Below are 18657 nucleotides of genomic sequence, written 5' to 3'. Positions count from 1 at the left end.
ACATGACTGTAAGTGGCATCTTTCTTTTTTTCTTCTGCAGTTGGATATCCTCATGGAGAGGGGTCTGGACACAATGGAAGGTACCGTATTTTCACGACTATAAGGCGCCATTAAAAGTCTTAAATTTTCTCCAAAATGGACAGGATTCCTTATGGTGCGGAGCGTCCTTTATATGCGCTGAGTTCCAAAATCTGACTGACAGCCGACACGCTGTTTATATAGATAAAAGGCGGAAGTGACTGTGGCCAGGCTTGCGGGAAAGAAGTCGGCCAATCAGGGAAGGGTGGGCGTGTATATATACATAAATGGAAAGGGAGAGAGAGAGGGAGAGAGGGAGAGAGAGGACAGGCAAGCTAGTCCGCCAATGGTGAAGGGTGGGCGTGTACGTGGACGCTAAAGGGACGCCTCAAGCCAGTACCAACACTTGTATAGAGTGTGGCAATGTGCATTGTTGCAAAACAACTCCGGTTTTGGTTTCTAAGAACCCCTGAAAATAAATTCGACAAAAAGACACGCCTACGAAGCTCAGTTCAAACTTAACTTTTGGCATGCGTGCCCATCTCACAGCAGCGGTGAAAAAACAAGTCAAGCAAATGAACTCTGAGCTTGCCGTTATTCCCGGAGGCTTGACTAAAGAACTCCAACCGCTGGACATTGGCATCAACCGGGCGTTCAAAGTAAAGTTGCGAACGGCATGGGAACAATGGATGATCGGTGGCAAACACAACTTTACAAAGAGTGAGATGCAGCGCTTGGCGAGTTACGCCACAATACGCAACAACGAGAGGGAACGCGGCATTTTGATGGATTACGGTACTTGCACAATTGTTCAATTCTTTCTACACGCACACGCGCTGCCACCATGTTTCGCTCTGTTCTTTACTTTCAAGTGTGGGAAAGCTTCACACGAGAGAAATGTTGACTTTGCTGTTGCTTCTCCTTCTTTCCGCTCAGCAATGCGTAGCAACTCACACTGGCATGTGATGCATTCAATGACAACTGAGATGTGCAGTCCTCTGCTTCTGATACAGAGGATGAGGACTTTGATGGATTTCTGGGTGATGATTGATCGACATTGTACGATGGCTAAATAAAATACACCCGAACTCAGTTCTGCTTTCGTTGCCTTTTTAAAAACGTGTTTTTAGCTTATCTGTATGTCTTGGCATGCTACCGTATGCTTCAAGCTAACGTGTTAGAGTGCTCGCATGCATGCCGTATGTTTAAGCTGGCGTATGTTTTACCACTGTAAAACTGCGGCCGTTAGTACGGTGCGTCCTGTGTATGTGTAAAATACAGAAATGTCACCCATTAATGAGACTGCGGCCATTAGTACGGTGCGTCGAATAGTCGTGAAAATACGGTAATAAGCAAACATTTACTCTTTGGAATATACAATTTGTTGAGTTCACAATCAACATATGTCAGGCGTGGGATGGTACAGGTAATCAAAGGTACGGTCCGTACATCGTTTTTTGGGCCAAGTACATTTTCGGTGTTTGGATTTTGCATAAAGAGAACAAGTAAAACACTTACTCAAACACTCAATATGATATATTTGTTTTACTTGTCAGTAAGTGAAGCATATTGGTTTATTTTTATTTGGTGTAGTGAATTCTCTATTTCAAGATAATCTTTATTATTTTCTGATGTCTCTGATCCCTTGGCTATTTTTACACTGTGCATGTGACAATACAGTAGTAGTACCGAAACATGTATAACAAAAAACATACAATAATGTCAATAAAATACAGTAGGTGTATAACAGATTGTATGGGTCAATTGGTTAAGCCTTAATTTACCACCTTCTCTGAGTAAAAAAAATACACATTTCAAATTTTACAATCCCCAAAAATCATCGATAAATATTTGCAAATATGCGAACCTCGAATGTATCGGGGTCAACAGTAATTTTTTGTTGTTGTTGTTGTTTTTGGCACATGCAGGACAAACATACTGCACCCCAATTACATGAAAATGTTGAGCAAGTAATTTTTTTGTGAAAAAGAAAAACTAAGTTCTTGCAATTAATCTTCGTTTCTTGCTCATCAATTTGGTGCCATCCTTGAATTGAATTATTATATTATGAATTTATGCAACGGAGTCCTTTGTTGTGTTAGGATAGTGGATGTTTTATACATGCTTCGAACAATGTTAACAGCACGTATGTTGCACAAATGCACGTATTTTGTCCGTATTTAAAATAGCATTTTTAATCATACAAGTATGTGGTTCCATGTGGCAGCCGAGTACCACTGACAAAATATTCTGCACCCTTCCAGCATTTAAGTTTACCATCCCTGTATTCCATTCTCAACACATATTGAACTGAAGCGGTCCTGTGAAGAATGGAGCTGTTTTGCTTTTTAACCTGAGTCATATTATATCTTAAAGCCATAAGTCAGTGGCATAAAACTTATTGTGAAAACGAAAATCCAGGGTCCATGTTGTCCAATGCAGAGAATACTGCATCCCGAGAATTGACTTATATTCACTTCCATGTTGTTTTTGTTGTGCCCGCTGATTTTATTTCAAGCTCTGTTCCCATCTGGACGGTGGTAGCTGTTGTTCCGTCACACACCGTGTTGTAAATAAACACCAGAATGTGTGTGATGTCTCTGTAGGCCGGGCGTGCTGGGAGGCAACATGGGCAACTACCCGTGGCTGGCAGACTCTTGGCCCACCACCAACCTTGTCCACAGTGGTAAAGAGGCTGTCAACTGCTGCACTACCAGTCTTGACACAGCTGAACGATACTACAATGGTACAAAGCCGCTTAAATTCAGGAGCTAAAACAATAAATTCTTTAGAGTTACAGTCTCTTTATATGCACATCGGATTATAGGGTGCACTGTCGGCTTTTGAGAAAATTGAATGCTTTTTAGGTGCACCTTATAGTGCGGAAAATACGGTAAACATCCATGTTGTCTCACTGTTTCTATGAATATGAGAACTGATGAGAAGGACATCCAGTTGAATGTCTTCCAAACAATATTGGAATACCGCATGAAGCTTTTACTGTTTTCCACCCTGTGTAGAAGCTGGCATCTCCAACTACCTGAATCAGACAGAGAAATGCAGCCTGAGTGGCTCCACTGAGGGGCCTATTTACAGCACAATCGATGCCACCAGCGAGGATCTTCACAGCTTCACCTACGCCCAGCATGCCTCAACCACTCCCTATGCCTCCACCTCCATCATGCCCTTCTCAAACCAAACGCAGAGCCCACCCGAAGGTGGTGAGCAACACGATGATGGCCACTGGATCACTCAGCCGGGACCCTCTGGAGCTCAGTATGCTCAACCAGATCGCTGCAATGGTGAGGGCAAAAGAGATTTACGTGGTTTTGTATCGCTGTCCCAGTGATTGCGAGTTGGACTCAACATATATCTGGCCTATTATTGTTCTTCATCGGATGGCCAAATAAGAGAATGACGCCTGCCAAAATGAGCCAACACTGAGCTCAACTGATTTATCCTTGGAATTATTTATAAATGTTGGTAGCTCCCAAATGTTGTTTCTTCTTGTGGTCGTAGAGCTTCCAAAACAGTAAGCTGATACTTAATAAGACTAAAGTGGTGAAAGCCATGTCAAACAGTCAAACAATGAGATATGAAGAATTTATAATTTCATTACTGTTATGAATAACTAAGTTATTAATTAGTCATTTTGTACCAATTTTAATGCTAAGATTAAAATATATTATGAATCTTTCAACTATCTTTGATCAAATCATCTCTTCTTGAACAGATGTTTTCCTTCATCTTGTTCTTTTATCTTTCCATTAACCCTTTCATGCACCCTGTAACCTGATAACATGATAAACTGTCCACCGGAGTAACCGCTGTCCCTGAAGGGGTTAATTTGTGTTAGATTATGTCAATTTTTGCTTCGAACTAAGTTAAAATTTCTTATGGTAAAATTTATCCAATCGATGTAAAAGAAGCCTGTTACCCTGTGACACACATTTTCATATTGGTCGCTAAATCGTGACCCACTTTCATAGTCAACAACAAGAAAGAAAAGATACCGTTTTTGAAAAAAGTATTTTATTTTATTAAAGTCTTCTATTTTTAAACAGAACTACACATCTTCACATCTTCAAAGGTTCATGTCAGTGTAGCAACAAACTGAGGATGAACATGACATGTTCAAAAATTTGTCAACACAGCCACAAAATTAGACATTTAATGTTATTTATCTCTTTTTGGGAAGTTGCAATACAAATACAAATCACAGACTCAGACGAGTGAAATTGTAACAGTGTTTGACCATCTCAATTACTGTGCTATAAAAATACCAAGAGCGATTGTCATGTACAAGTCTATATAAATGTTCGTGCAAGTTATTTGCACCATGCTAGGTTTGGACCGCACCTTGAAAACACCTGCTCTAAAGCAATATGAACTAAAATTATCCATTCATCCATCCACCCATCCTTTCATTTTCTGATCTACTTATCTTCACAAGTGCCATGGGGTTTGCTGGAGCCTATCCCAGCTGTCTCTGGGCAGTAAGCGGGGTAAACCCTGAACTGGTTCCCAGCCAATCGCAGTGCACACAAAGACAGACAAACAAGCATCCACGCTCACACTGACACCTCGGGACAATTCAGACTGTTCCATTAACCTGCCACGCATGTTTCTGGAATGTGGGAGGAAAAACCGCAGTACCCGGAGAAAACCCACGTAGGCACGGGGAGAACATGCAAACTTCACACAGTGAGACTGGCGCTGAAATTTAACCCGGCACCTCTGCACTGTGAAGTAGACGTGTTAACCACTGGACTACCGGGCCGCCCCTTCTGGACAATGCTTTTTTTCTTTTGCCGCAGCCGAAATCTAACCGTGCACCTCTGCACCGTGAGGCCGACATGCTAACTAGTCGACCACGAGCCGCTAACTCAACTTATATTACATGTTTTTCAAGCTATGAGTAACCCACATAATATTTAAATGTTGGTCAGTGAGACCGTAATTATACTACAGTACATTGGGATTCTTCTCACTCACTGCCTGTTTTCTAGGTAAGCCAAAGCAGAAGGCCATGGGGAAGGCTGTTAAGACACCATCTCTCACATGGATGGAGACATTGCCCCCTCCTCCCCCAATAGGAGAATTGGAACAGTGTGACCAGGATGAAGAGCAACCTGAGAATGAGGACATGGACATAGGGTGAGTCAGACTTCAGGTTCATGAATTTGTAGTTTAAAACCAGAGGTGTGTTTGACCATAATGTGGAATATATTTGTTTGTTTGGAAAAGAGAATCCATCCATCCATCCATCTAGTAACATGCTACATTTACTCTGTTACATATACTTGAGGAACCATTGCAACACTCTTTCTACTTCCCTTTCAAAAGGGAGAAGCAAGACTTTGACTCGGTTACAATTAGCTACCGTATTTTCCGCACTAAAAGGCGCACCTAAAAGCCTCCATTTTCTTAAACGCTCATAGCGCCTTAAAATCCGATGCACCTTGTATATGGTCATTACGGTGATATTTCGATCCCAAAATGGCTCCTTGTTAGAGGCATGCTTACAAACTTAAGGCGATCGGTTACGCTGTTGAACACGGAAATAGAGCAGCGGCAAAAGAAGTCAACGTTAATCGAGTCAATGTTAAAGCTTCCTGTTGGTGAAGTGAACCGTCTCACTGCTTTATTAAATACGTTTTACTGACATCTGATCGTTTTGTTGGTTTTTCCCTTATAATGCGATGCACCCATTGTATGAAAAAAATTACAAAATAGGCTATTTATTGAAGGTGCGACTCATAATCTAGTGTGCGCCTTTTAGTGTGGAAACTACGGTACATTGCACTTGCTACTTTTGATGACATCACTGAAATGTTTGAATCGCAAAATGACTGGGATGAGATTCATAGGATGTGCACAAACCTTATTTGCTACCATCAAATGACCTTAACGTAGGTGCAGAATGAACAGAGATGGCATTGGACAAAACACGATTTAGCTTAGGGCAGTGCTTCTCAATTATTTTCTGTTATGCTGCCCAACAAGAAGAAAACGATTCACACTCCCCACCTACTCTCCTGCCACAACAATTCATATATCATATATCAGTAACCTATAACAAAAGGACACTTCTGCAGCATTCATTCTAGGCCATTTTTTGTGGCCATGTTTGCCTGAATTACGTCACTGATCCCCATTTTAGTTGAAGTGATATTGTTGGGCAGCGTCTGAAGTTGCAAATTTCATTTGACGACTTTTTGTACAGGACATGGCGATGATTAAGAAAATAATGCATCAGATGGTACTCACCTGTTTGTACGAGAGTAGTTTTTTCATATAGTTGATATTCTTACCTGAGAAAATATTTGAAGGACTACTTTTTACTTTTGCTTGAGTCATAGCTAAACCATCCTTTCAAACCGATACATGTATTGAACCTGAAATGGGCCTGAAGCCTCTGGCAACAACTTTGGCTGTGGTCATTTTCTTTTACTCTTTTTTTTTTCTACCCCCCCGCCCCACCCCAACGGAGAAATGCCATTAAAGTAACTTGTCGTTGTTACCTCACAGCAAAACTATCATTCACTATCACTTTAAAACACAGCCTCATTCAATTTTCTCCTTTCAAGGCAAGACACAATGAGTCTACAAATTCTAATTCCTCTTTGAAACAACCAATATTGAGCTACTCCTTTTTGTCATCTTACTGCACCCTTTTCCTTTTGCTTGTAGCTCCGATGAAGAGTGGTGTCCTCCCCTCCCCGAGAGGTCGTACATGATGGAGGGCTGTGAGGACATCCACTCCCATAGGAACAACGCCTCCTCTCCTGTCACTTCCTACAGTCACCAGTCCACCGCCACCCTGACTCCATCTCCCAATGAGGAGGCGCAAGCGTCCCACAACCTGCGACGCCAACAAGAGGAAATTCAGCACTCACGGTATGTGTGTAGACAAGGACTGATTTCGTAGCTGACCCCAAACGGATCCCAGGGCAGATTGTATGACTTCAGGAGATCTGGAAATTCAGTCATTATCTTCTTCTTCTTCTCCTTTCGGCTTGTCCCTTTTCAACGGTTGCCACAGCGAGTCATTAATTTCTATCTTTCTCTGTGCTCGGCATCCTCTACTCTGACTCCAACTACTTGCATGTTTTCCCTCACGGCATCCATGAATCTCCTCTATGGCTTTCCTCTCTGTCTCCAACCTGGTAGCTCCATCTCTACCATTCTCCTACCAATGTATCCACTGTCCCTCCTCTGTACATGTCCAAACCATCTCAGTCTGGCCTCTCTAACTTTTTCTCCAAACTTCCCTGTCTGAGTTGTCCCTCTGATGACCTCATTTCTGATCCTGTCCATCCTTGTCACCCCTAAGGAGAGTCTCAACATCTTTAACTTAGCCATCTATAACTCTGCCTGCTGTCTTTTGCCAATTGCTCGTGTCTCTAGACCGTACATCATGGCTGGTCTCACAACTGTTCTGTAAACTTTTCCCTTCACCTGAGCTGACACCCTTCTATCACAAATCACTCCTGACACTTTTCTCCAGCTGTTCCATCTTGCCTGCACTCTATTCTTCACTTCTCTTACACAGTCTCCGCTGCTCTGCACTGTTGATCCTAGGTACTTATATTCCTGTACCTTCGCCACCTCTGCTCCCTGTAACCTCACCGTTCCACTGGTCTCCCTTTCAATTATGCACATGTACTCTGTCTCACTATGACTGACCTTCATTCCTCTTCTCCCTAGTGCAAACCTCCACCTTTCTACGTTTACTTGTAGCTGCTGCCTACTCTCACTACAGATCACATCATAGTCCAGGGAGACTCCTGTCTGACCTCATCTGTCACTCTATCCATCACCATAGCAAACAAGAAGAGGCTCAGGGCCGATCTTGATGCAGTCCTACCTCCAGTCATAAATTCAGTCATTATATTTACAGTATAAACAATGTGCATTATAAATGTTGAGTTTTGACATTTCAACGTAAATACTGAATTTTTCGCACCGAAAAGCATTCCCTTTTCTCCTCTCTTATAATCCGATTCGCTTTATATATGGATCAACATTCTGATTTCTTGCACGTAGTATTTTTAATGTTCTGGAAAGCACTTTGCTACAACTGCAGCAGTTGTGAAAACTCTCTAAAAGCTGTATTGTATTGTATTGTATTGTATTCCCTTTAGCATAGCTCCATCTAGTAGGTGCATAACGCAACCGCAACCACTATTGCAGCTTCTATTCTATGCCTTGTTATGATGCGGTGCGCCCTATGTATGAAAACAGTTTTAAAATATGTGATTCATTGAAGGTGCACCTTATACTCTGGAGCGCCTTATAGTGTGGAAAATATGGTAGTTAAATATAAAAGACTGCCTTTATTTTAGATATTTAAAACATGTGTTTTTGTTCAGAGACATCAATGAAGGCTTTTAAAGTATTTTTTTTAAAACAAGTAACAAATTCACATTCAATGAAATCTTTAAAAAAATTGTCACAAACGTTATATTTATTTTACTTTCAATACAAACAAACTTTATTATTAAATGGCACTGTCAAAAACACACTTCCAATTAAGTGACAACAACCATTGTCGTGTTTGCGTTCAGCAGGCCTGTCTGTATCCACAGAATGTAACTATTAAAGTAATTTGTCATTCAACGTAGTTACTTTATTTTTAACGCAGGTACCATAAAACCATAAAAATAAGACAATAATTTGATCTATCTTGAATGAATAACATGTACAAGCAGTTGAAGAAAAAACTATGTTCGGAGAATAGACACACATTAAAAACACGTATTATCAGGTGGTTATTCTATCAAATATCAACCGCACGGTGAAGTCCATTTTAGAGTCAGATTCTGTTAATATGCTCAGTCATTCCGCTTTCCATGTTGCCTTGACAGCAGAAGGATACCATGCGGTCTGGTGCCAGTCCCCCAGGCACCAAATGTACCACTCACTCAATCCAGTGTCTGTAGTCAGGAGCATCTCGGCTCATCGGAGGTTGTCCCCCTGCAGTGCCAAATTCATGCGCAGCACGCCCTCCGTCACCAGGGACAGAATGAAGACGCCATCAATGCAACGACACTTGGTAAAGTGATAAGAGGAGATCGGGTGCACACACACACACACACACACACACACACATACACACACACACACACACACACACACACACACACACAAAGCAGCAAAGTTCATGAAGTAATTTTAGAACTTTCCATCCCTTCCTGTTCATGCAAGTAGCCAAATCATTTTTTTCTTTTAGAGTTGGAGGGTCAAATACATTTTACTGTCAATTTGATTTTGATTTATTTTCCTCATTCAGAACACAGCCGTTCATCACCAGCGGAAACGTGCTCTCCGCTGTCCCAAAAAGTTCGCGTAAAAAAAAAGGCTTCCAAGAGTTCAGTATACAGGAGAGAAATACAAGGAGGTAGGATTTTTCTTTTATCCATGCTCTCAGATACAGATACTGTATATGTTGATAGATTAGTATTATCAAGTCAAATTTATTTATATGGGCTTTAATTTGAAAAGCCTCAGAGGGCTTCACATGCCCACAGGTGACAAATACCGTATTCACGGCATCCCCTGATCCCTGAACCCCTCGGAGGGCAACAAAAAAAAAACACCTGGGATGGGGGGGCGGGGGTGAATGAGAAACATTGTTCATGCAGCTGAAGGCTACTGAACTTATTTGACTCTCGTAAACAGACGTACTGTTCTTTGGTCAAAACTTCTCATTTGCATTTCATATACAGTACTTTCGTCAGTTCCTATTACCGTATTTTCTGGCACTTCGCCAGCGCCTTCAATAAATGGCCTATTTTAAAACAGTTTTCATATATAGGGTGCACCACATTACAAGACGCATAGAATAGAAGTGACAACAGTGGCTGAGTTTGCGTTATGTATCCACTAGATGGAGCTATAATATAAATAAATTCAATTAGAGATGTCAAGTCATCACGTTAATTGCGATTAATTAATTACAGTCATATTTAGCGTGTTATGGTTTTTAATCACGTTACTCTAAATTTTGAGTTTAGCCTCCTACATCAATGCAAAGCCCCTAGTTGCGAGTGCAGCCACGGCTATCATTAGTACCGAAAGCGTTAGCAATAGAGGGAGCTATCACGAAGCTCTTCGCCAAACTAAACTCGAGGAGAACACTGGCATGAAGTCAGCGTAGCTGCTGTCCACTGTAGCCTATTAGTAGTGGTTGATGTTTATTTAGCACTTTATTTTGTCATGATGAACAGTGTTATTTATGAAGTGCTAACTTACAGCACTGTGCTGTTTTATATATTATCTGTAGCAAGTTCCGTGTACAGTACTTGTATTGCTCAGAAAAGTGTTCTTACTGTGTTTGATAAGTTAACCGAAACACTTTTTATGGATCTGGTGTTTTCTTTTATTTTTATTTTGTTATGATTTGGAGATTTACAAAAACAAAACAGTGATATTCCCCCTTGTGGTCGTAACTAAAGGTTGCATGTAGGATTTGGGATTTGTCTCAAATACAGCAGAAAGTAAATGGCTTGGACAGCATCTGTTCAAGTCTGTTTAAAAACTATAAAATACTTCATAATACCACTTTGTTGTGATGTGAATCTTTTGATCTGCCTCAATGCTCAATAATATAATGAATTTAAAATGAAAATATGGGTTTTCCCAGAAATTTTTAGATGAGATTATAATATAGATTGATTAGATCAATTAATTACAGATCATAATGAATTTATATCACCTCTTGACAGCACTCGATACAGCATTATTTACATACCGCTTTCATAACCGCTGCCGCTGGAACAAAGCGCTTTCCACAACATCATGAAATCAGAATACTGATCATATATAAGGCTCATCAGTTTATAAAGTGCGCTGTCGGCCTTTGAGAAAAGTGAATGCTTTAAGGTACTATAAGGCGCACCTAAAAGTGGAAAAACACAATCCGGTTGCACTTCAATGCAAATCAAATTGCAACAATTAATTAAAGTGGTGGTTCAGATAAAAACTTTAATGAGGCTCCAGCACGAAGCTGATCATACTGATTACCTTTTTTGAAGTCTGTACTTCTGTACATGATTCTTTTTTCAGACCTGCCTCCACCTCCAGAACCACCGCCAGAGGAGGACAAGTGTCAGGGCTCCCAGAAGTCCATGGAGACAAGCAAAATGGCCAACGGCTCTCTATCTTCTCTTGAGAGGAGCGAATACAACAGTGGCAGCCACCAACGCAAAGGTTCAAGACAAAGACATGCTGAGAGTAAGATAATGTCTCAGGCTTGGTACCGTATTTTCCGCACTGTAGGGCTTCCATTTTCTTAAAAGCTCACCGAGCACCTTAAAATCCAGTCTGTCTTGTGTATGGTCATTATGGTAATATCTACGGTATAATATGGTAATATTGTATATACGGTAATACGGATGGCTCCTTGCTGGAGACATGCTTACAATGTTATAACTTGCTGTTGGTTCAGTGAACTATGTCGCTGCTTTATTAAATATGTTTTTGTTGCGGCTCCGAAAAAGGAGAGCTCTGTTGTTGTTTTTTTAAAACGGTCTCAACAAATGCAGGTACGTCTTTGTCCGTCTCCGTGCCTTCTCTTCTTCAGTTCGACTCAAGAGGTGTTCAAGACCGCCTCAGAAAAACGTAAACTAACGATTACTTCAATGAAACTATGAAATTTGAAAATAATACATCAAAACTTAAAAGCAAGGGAGGATATCACAAAACAAATTTTATAGTTCCCCCTACAGAATTTATATTGTGATTTCATCATTTGTGAGTACACAACAAAGGAATAAATAATTACTACTGGCATCTGATCGTTCTGTTGGAGCTATGATCAAGGAAATGCCAATGCGTTTTTCGGTGGTGGTCATGAACGCTTCTCGAGTTGCCCGGAAGAAAAGAAGGCACAGAGACGGACAAAGACGCACCTGTGTTTGTTGAAAAAAAGAGAGCTGTGGTTTTTTGCTTTTTTTTTAAACGCAGACTTTATTAATGGTTTTCACAGTCTCAACAAATACAGGTACTGTATGTCTTTGCCCATCTCCGTGCCTTCTCTTCTTCCATTCCACTCGAGATGCGTTCATGGCCCCCTCCGAAAAACGTAAATTAATGATTACTTCAATGAAAGTACGAAGAAAATCAAGTGAGGAAATCACAAAATAAATTCTACATAGAATTTATCTTGAGATTCCCTCATTTTATTTTCTGTTTTGATGTATTAGTTACAATTTTCGTAGTTTCATTTCAGTACAGTAATAGTTAATTTACGTTTTTCAGAGGCGGTCTTGAACGCCTCTCGAGTTGAATAGGAGCGTAACACCATCTAGTGGAGGCATTGTAGATTGCGCCTTATAATGCGATGCGTCCAATGTATGAAAAAAAATTACAAAATAGCCATTCATTGAAGGTGCGCCTCATAAGTCCGCCTTTTAGTGTGGAAAATACGGTATTTTTGTTGTGTCACTAGTTTTCAGTACGTGACATAGTAACGTCAAATTCGGCCTAGTAATAATAATAATAATAATAATAATAATAATAATAATAATAATAATACATTTTATTTATAATCGCCTTTCAAGACACCCAAGGACACTTTACAATAACAAAAAACACAAAACAATACAGGTTGAGCTGCGGCAGCCAAAACGCACCAGCGTTCACTCAACCCAGAAGTCAGAAAGAAACCACAAGGGAGGGAGAGGGGGAGAAAAAAAACACGCTCGAACTATCCTCATTTTGAGGATAATTTCAGTTGGGCAAACAACTGCGGCACAAGCATATAACAGTTACAACAGGTCACAAGACATAAACAATGAAGACGGTGACACAAGGGAGTGTATGAAGGACGGGGTGATGGTGGGGGACTAGTTTCCGTGCATACTTTCATCAGGGGAAGGTCGAGATAGCAGATGTTGCTTTGGTAGCAGGCTGCCCAAGAATTTAAGACAGCCTTGAGTCCGGCTTATGTCTCTTTAGCGGCGACGATCAGCCAAATCCGTGATTTCTGTCAATATTTGAGCATGGATTCCAGTTTCTCCAAGTTCTTGACCATCTTGCAGAGACGCTCCAAAACCGCAACAGTTTGTGGTTGAGCACAGTCTGAGTCTGAGTGTTGGACGCGCTAGACCATCGAGAATGACCGGCAGCTTCTTCACTTCCAATAAAGCCGCTCTCGTCGGTTGAATTTTGCGATAGATCTGGAAACTGCTAACACCAAACAGCAGCATACCTGTTATCGGAAGGCCGATAATGTAGATGTCATCCACATCCTCCACGTACAGTGTTGACAGGCACACCATTCTCCGCTTCCTCCAAGGATCTAGGGCAGGGGTCCCCAAACTTTTTCCTGTGAGGGCCACATAACTTTTCCCTTCTCTGATGGGGGGGCCCGGTGTCAGTTTGTAACATCAACGATCGTAGGGGAGCTTAAAAAATTTATTGTTTCCCGGAAAGCCACACATAACCAAATAACCCTTTCCAGATTCTTTACAGAAAAAAAGTCAGGAAACAAATAATAACACTACTAATGAAATAAATAATAACTAAATAACCCACTCTGAGTTCTTCACAGAAAAAACTGGAAATAAATAATAATTAAACAACTCTCTCTCTCTATAGCCCCTTGAAATCCACAAAAAAAGTTCTGTCACCTACGAGAACGCCACCTATCTTAATAATACATTTTTTTTTTATAAGCGCCTTTCAAGACACCCAGCGACACTTTACAAAAACAAAAAATGTCTTGTTTATGTCTGCTACCATCTTGTTCACGTGTTCTACTAATTCATCTGAGACACAACTAAAACACTGAAACATTCTATGGTGTGTAAATAACTTTGTGACCTTGATTTCAACCCTATTTGCGTCATGGGTCATTTTTCAATTCCATGTTTGTTTTTAGGATGAAATGCTTCCGTTACCTATGTGCAAAAGGGTGTCTAACTATTTGACTTGACTGGACTGGAACAGTCACATTTTTAAAAAATGACTTATTAGTGATCCTTTATGCAATAAAATTGTCTCTTGTTTGAAAGAACTCGTCATTGCTCCCACGGAAATATCAGCCTAATTTAACCAACGTCTCGCCACCCTATAGCCGTTACTGAACAAAAAAAATCTTGTTTACTGTATTTGATAGCTGCAAATAGCGAGGAGGTGATGCTGTACGGTGGTAAAGCCGGTTACCTTTCCCGGAATCAGATGTCCAGTAATTGCTCAACCACAGGAAGCTCCTCATCCCGTGGCTCAACAGGCTCCCGGGGGATCAATGCGACCAGGAAGAGCAGTGAGGTGGGATACAATCATATCTTATCAATAACTGAAGCATCCAAGTTGTTTTGAGCACCAGCAAAAAAGGTCTAATCCTTCATTAGAGAAGTTTATTGGGATATGATGCATGACACATAATATTTCACTGGGCAATGAAATAACTAAAACTAAATTGATGAAACGTTTTGCTAGCAAAATAATAAATGAAAATGCTAAAAAAACAAACAAACAAATTAAAAAAAAAACAAAAACGAAATATAATCCAGCGTTTAGGGGCTCATTATTAATCATTTTAGATCGAGGTGGCGGAATTATTTAGGATTATTTGGGGGGGAAATGAGGTGACGCTTTTGTTTCTCTTTCTTGGAGACGTCCGGGAAAGTTGACGTCATGTAACAGAGGCGTCGGTTAAAGATGATATCACGTCACAGCCACACTGTGGCATCTCGTCTTTATGAGTTAATATCATCCATGAGCTTTTTGGTGGTTCGTTTTAAATGTATTTATTTTGATATTGCTGGAGGAAGGAAAGGAAGGAAACCCAAACATTTTTTAAAGATTTGTAATTTACCTTACTTTGTTACATAACACTCTGACTTTTTTTTAAATCTTCACTCAACAAATACCACGTAAATGAAAACTAAGAATTAAAACAAATACTAAAACTAGTAACAACTAACTTAAAACGAAGCAGTTGTGAAAAATAAATTGTATTAAAAACTAAGTAATGCGCTCTAAAAACTAAAAGCAAAAGTCAAAATGCAATAAAAATGAAAAATCCAGCCCTATTTACGACGCTGCTGGGCACAAGACCATCTGCGACACACGCTACTTCTCACACAACACACTTTTTTCAACATTCTCTCATGCGTGTACGGTACATTGTATCTAATTTGACAGTCTACTCAAGTGAGGCTGCACAGTAAGAAACAATGTTGTGTTTGTCCACTCCTGAGAGAATGTTTCATTGTGTGAGCGCTCCTTTTAAGTGCCCCCCCTGCAGATTCTCCACCCGCAAGCCAATGTCTTTTATAGCATAGCAAGCTGTGCCCGCTGAACGGAAGGCTCTTTAGGATTCAGTGTTTGTGAGGCAGAACTGTTCGGCACATCTTACAGAATGTATACTTTTGCTATCTAGCTCATGTAGATAACAGTGTGCAAGCCTTGCAGTCGGAATGACAAACCGGAAGTAAAACGTATGTTGTGTTGAAGGAACAATGTGAGCACTTAAGAATGTGGTTGGTTGTTTTATTTGTCACCAATAATTTTTTTGTGTTGTTGATCCAACATGAGAAAATGAATGTGATTAACTTTCATTCAACCTTAAAATAAAAGTTGATCCTCAGCATTGTACTATCATTTTCATTTCTCCTGTTTTTATATAATACAGTGCAGTGCATCTTTATTTATATCATGCTTTCTCATTAGCTGCAGCTGTAACAAAGCACTCTACAGAACAGTTAATATAAAATAACTTCATAATATAACAGCAAACATAAGACACGGACAGTCATGAACTTGTAAAACACCATTCCTGCATACACTTTGCTGTTTGAAGCAGTTCTAGATGAAAAAGAAGAGAATCAAAGTGTCCTTTCACCAGTGGATCAGAGACGCCATGCTCAAAATGAGCACACATCACGTCACGTTTAAGTCAACACAAAGCTGTAGCGTCCATTTATGAAAAAAAAAGAGATTAGATCGGTTCACTTCTCTCGGCCCATGTAAATCCGCTTCAATTCCAAGCGGCGACTCTCAATTCCAAATATGGATCAACACCCTGCACCGACGCCCCTCTCTCCTCATCCTCGGCTCCAGCAACCATCCATCCACCCGCACTTACGTAGACTGTCCAACAGCGCCGATATCTCCGCTGAACAAAACTGGGCTGTGAAAAATGCTGCCCATTTCAGGCGCAAAAAACACAAGCGCCTTGGGACTGTCCAGCGGCGACAGTCAAATAGTGCCAACGTTCCTCCCTGTCAAAATCCAAATCAGTGCTGGTTATTTTGATGATCTTTTAAGGGGTGAAGCTGTGAAAGTTTGTTATTGTCACTGAAGGCATTACCATACAACTTGCCTTTGTATGCCTGAGGAAAAAGGACGGCTTGTCACAGGTCACTCCCTGCTGGCCTCAACTCACATCTGGTGCGGGAATGGCATCAAACAACTCATAGGGCTCCCTTATATGTCTGCTGTTGCTCAGGTCATCCCCTGTGGAGCAGTGAGGAACACCTCAGCCCTTTAACAGATCCCAACAGGCTGCTTCTTTATGCCTCGCTGTGAAGATGAAAGCGCGACCTCCATCGCAATTAAGTTTGGGTGTTTTCATGGGAAGTCTGGGTTCAGTTACTTCTTTCTTCCCATTGAGTTATGGACTTCTATCTATTGCCATGTGACTCAGAGACTGGAAGGCGGTGCCGTCCCTGGACTAATTAGTTGCAATGGGGACAGCATTTGATGTATCCAGTACGTATGAGATTGATCATATATACGCAATACATGTGATCACTGCACCAACCAAATGCAAATGTGAGAGAATGTAGCTGGTTCTCTGATTCTATAGCAACTCCCATTTTTGGGCTAAGAATCGCAATGTTGCAGTGTGTCGGAGATGGGACTGGTGGCTCATCATCTGAGTTTGATGATCTTTTGATGTAATAATGCATTTTATTTAAAAGCGCCTTTCATGCCACCCAAGGACACTACAGACAATAAGAAAATAGAATGTAAAAATTAGTAAGCGATATTATATAAAAACAGGACATAAAATCATAAAAACATAGGAAATGGAAGAACTACTGTATTTTCACGACTATAAGGCGCCATTAGAAGTCTTAAATTTTCTCCAAAATGGACAGGACGCCTTATGGTGCGGGGCGTCTTTTGTATGCGCTGAGTTCCAAAATCTGACTGACAGCTGACACGCTGTTTATATAGAGAAAAGGCGGAAGTGACTGTGTCCAGGCAAAGAAGGGAAAGAAGGGAAAGAAGTCGGCCAATCAGTGAAGGGTGGGCGTGTATATATATCCATCCATCCATCCGATCCCGAGTCGTTCCCAGGCAAGCTGGGTGACATAGTCTCTCCAGCGTGTCCTGGGTCTTCATCGGGGTCTCCTCCCGGTGGGACATGACCGGAACACCTCACCGGGGAGGCGCTCAGGAGGCATCCGAATCAGATGCCCAAGCCACCTCATCTGGCTCCTCTGGATGTGGAGGAGAAGCGGCGGAGAAAACTCATTTCAGCCGCTTGTATCCGGGATCTCGTTCTTTCGGTCACGACCCATAGCTCGTGACCATAGGTGAGGGTTGGGACGTAGATCGACCGGTAAATTGAGAGCTTCGCCCTTTGGCTCAGCTCCTTCTTCACCACGACAGACCGATACAACGTCCGCATCACAGCAGACGCTGCACTGATCCGCCTGTCGATCTCCCACTCCCTCCTACCCCCACTCGTGAACAAGACCCCAAGATACTTGAACTCCTCCACTTGGGGTAAGATCGCCTCCCCGACCCGGAGGGGGCACTCCACCCTTTTCCGACTGTGGACCATGGTTTCAGATTTGGAGGTGCTGATTTTCATCCCAACCGCTTCACACTCGGCTGCGAAACGCTTCAGTGAGAGTTGGAGAGCCCCGTTTGAAGGAGCCAACAGCACCACATCATCTGCAAAAAGCAGGGATGCAATACTGAGGCCCCCAAAACGGACCCCCTCAACGCTTCGGCTGCGCCTAGAAATTCTGTCCATAAAGGTTATGAACAGAATCGGCGACAAAGGGCAGCCTTGGCGGAGTCCTACCCCCACTGGAAACGATTCCAACTTACTTCCAGCAATGCGAACCAAACTCTGACATCGGTGGTACAGTGCACTCCGCTTAATAGAACACCATTGGGCCGAAGCGCTTCTGTTCTACTAAGCGGAGTTTCTATTAACCGGAGACACTTTTAGGTACACCTTCAGACACGTCGACGACCAAGTTATGCACGCAGAAAAACCCCTGCTGACGAGTTAGAAGAGATATTTCGACTGTGGACGTCCATATCTTTAATCAAACAACAAAACAACAACTTTAATCAACTTCAGTCAAACATCTCAAATCACGAGAAAAATTTCGTTACTTTTGTCTGGAAACAGGAGTCCGTAATTTTGCGGTTGACTTCCCTCTAAATGCGCTGGATAAGAGGGAAGTCCTGGAAACCGCGGGCGTACTTTCTGAGAATCCGGCAATGCATCGTATCGTCTGAGTATGTCCTTCTTATAGCCCTCGTCTCTTGAATGAAGTTGAAGCCATTGTGACGTGCGTGTGTCTATGTGTGGAGTGACGCGTGCTACCTGTTACTGTACACGGCTAGAACTACCGCGTTTTCTCGCGATAGTGGTAC

The 18657-nt window shown here is 41.6% G+C and overlaps 2 protein-coding genes across 5 annotated transcripts in view; one reads left to right on the top strand and one right to left on the bottom strand.

The window, feature by feature from the left end:
* The window catches only part of LOC127587804 (uncharacterized), a 265695-nt gene that overhangs the window by 52704 nt on the left and 194334 nt on the right, over nt 1-18657 (bottom strand). The window lies entirely within an intron of this gene.
* robo3 (roundabout, axon guidance receptor, homolog 3 (Drosophila)) overlaps nt 1-18657 on the top strand; it is a 216117-nt gene that overhangs the window by 190055 nt on the left and 7405 nt on the right. For 2 of the 4 annotated variants that reach the window (XM_052046219.1, XM_052046221.1), the window contains exons 18-26: nt 41-80; nt 2625-2764; nt 3039-3320; nt 5028-5175; nt 6712-6918; nt 8889-9076; nt 9314-9421; nt 11089-11256; nt 14144-14295. In XM_052046219.1, coding sequence (XP_051902179.1) covers nt 41-80; nt 2625-2764; nt 3039-3320; nt 5028-5175; nt 6712-6918; nt 8889-9076; nt 9314-9421; nt 11089-11256; nt 14144-14295 — 1433 coding nt within the window. The remainder of the gene's footprint in view (nt 1-40; nt 81-2624; nt 2765-3038; nt 3321-5027; nt 5176-6711; nt 6919-8888; nt 9077-9313; nt 9422-11088; nt 11257-14143; nt 14296-18657) is intronic. The other 2 variants (XM_052046220.1, XM_052046222.1) reach the window with 2 other exon arrangements.

Source organism: Hippocampus zosterae, chromosome 16 (genome assembly GCF_025434085.1).
Source record: "Hippocampus zosterae strain Florida chromosome 16, ASM2543408v3, whole genome shotgun sequence".
NCBI classification, from domain to species: Eukaryota; Metazoa; Chordata; class Actinopteri; order Syngnathiformes; family Syngnathidae; genus Hippocampus; species Hippocampus zosterae.
Note: the sequence above shows the minus strand (reverse complement) of the source record. Positions and strands in the feature narration are given on the sequence as shown.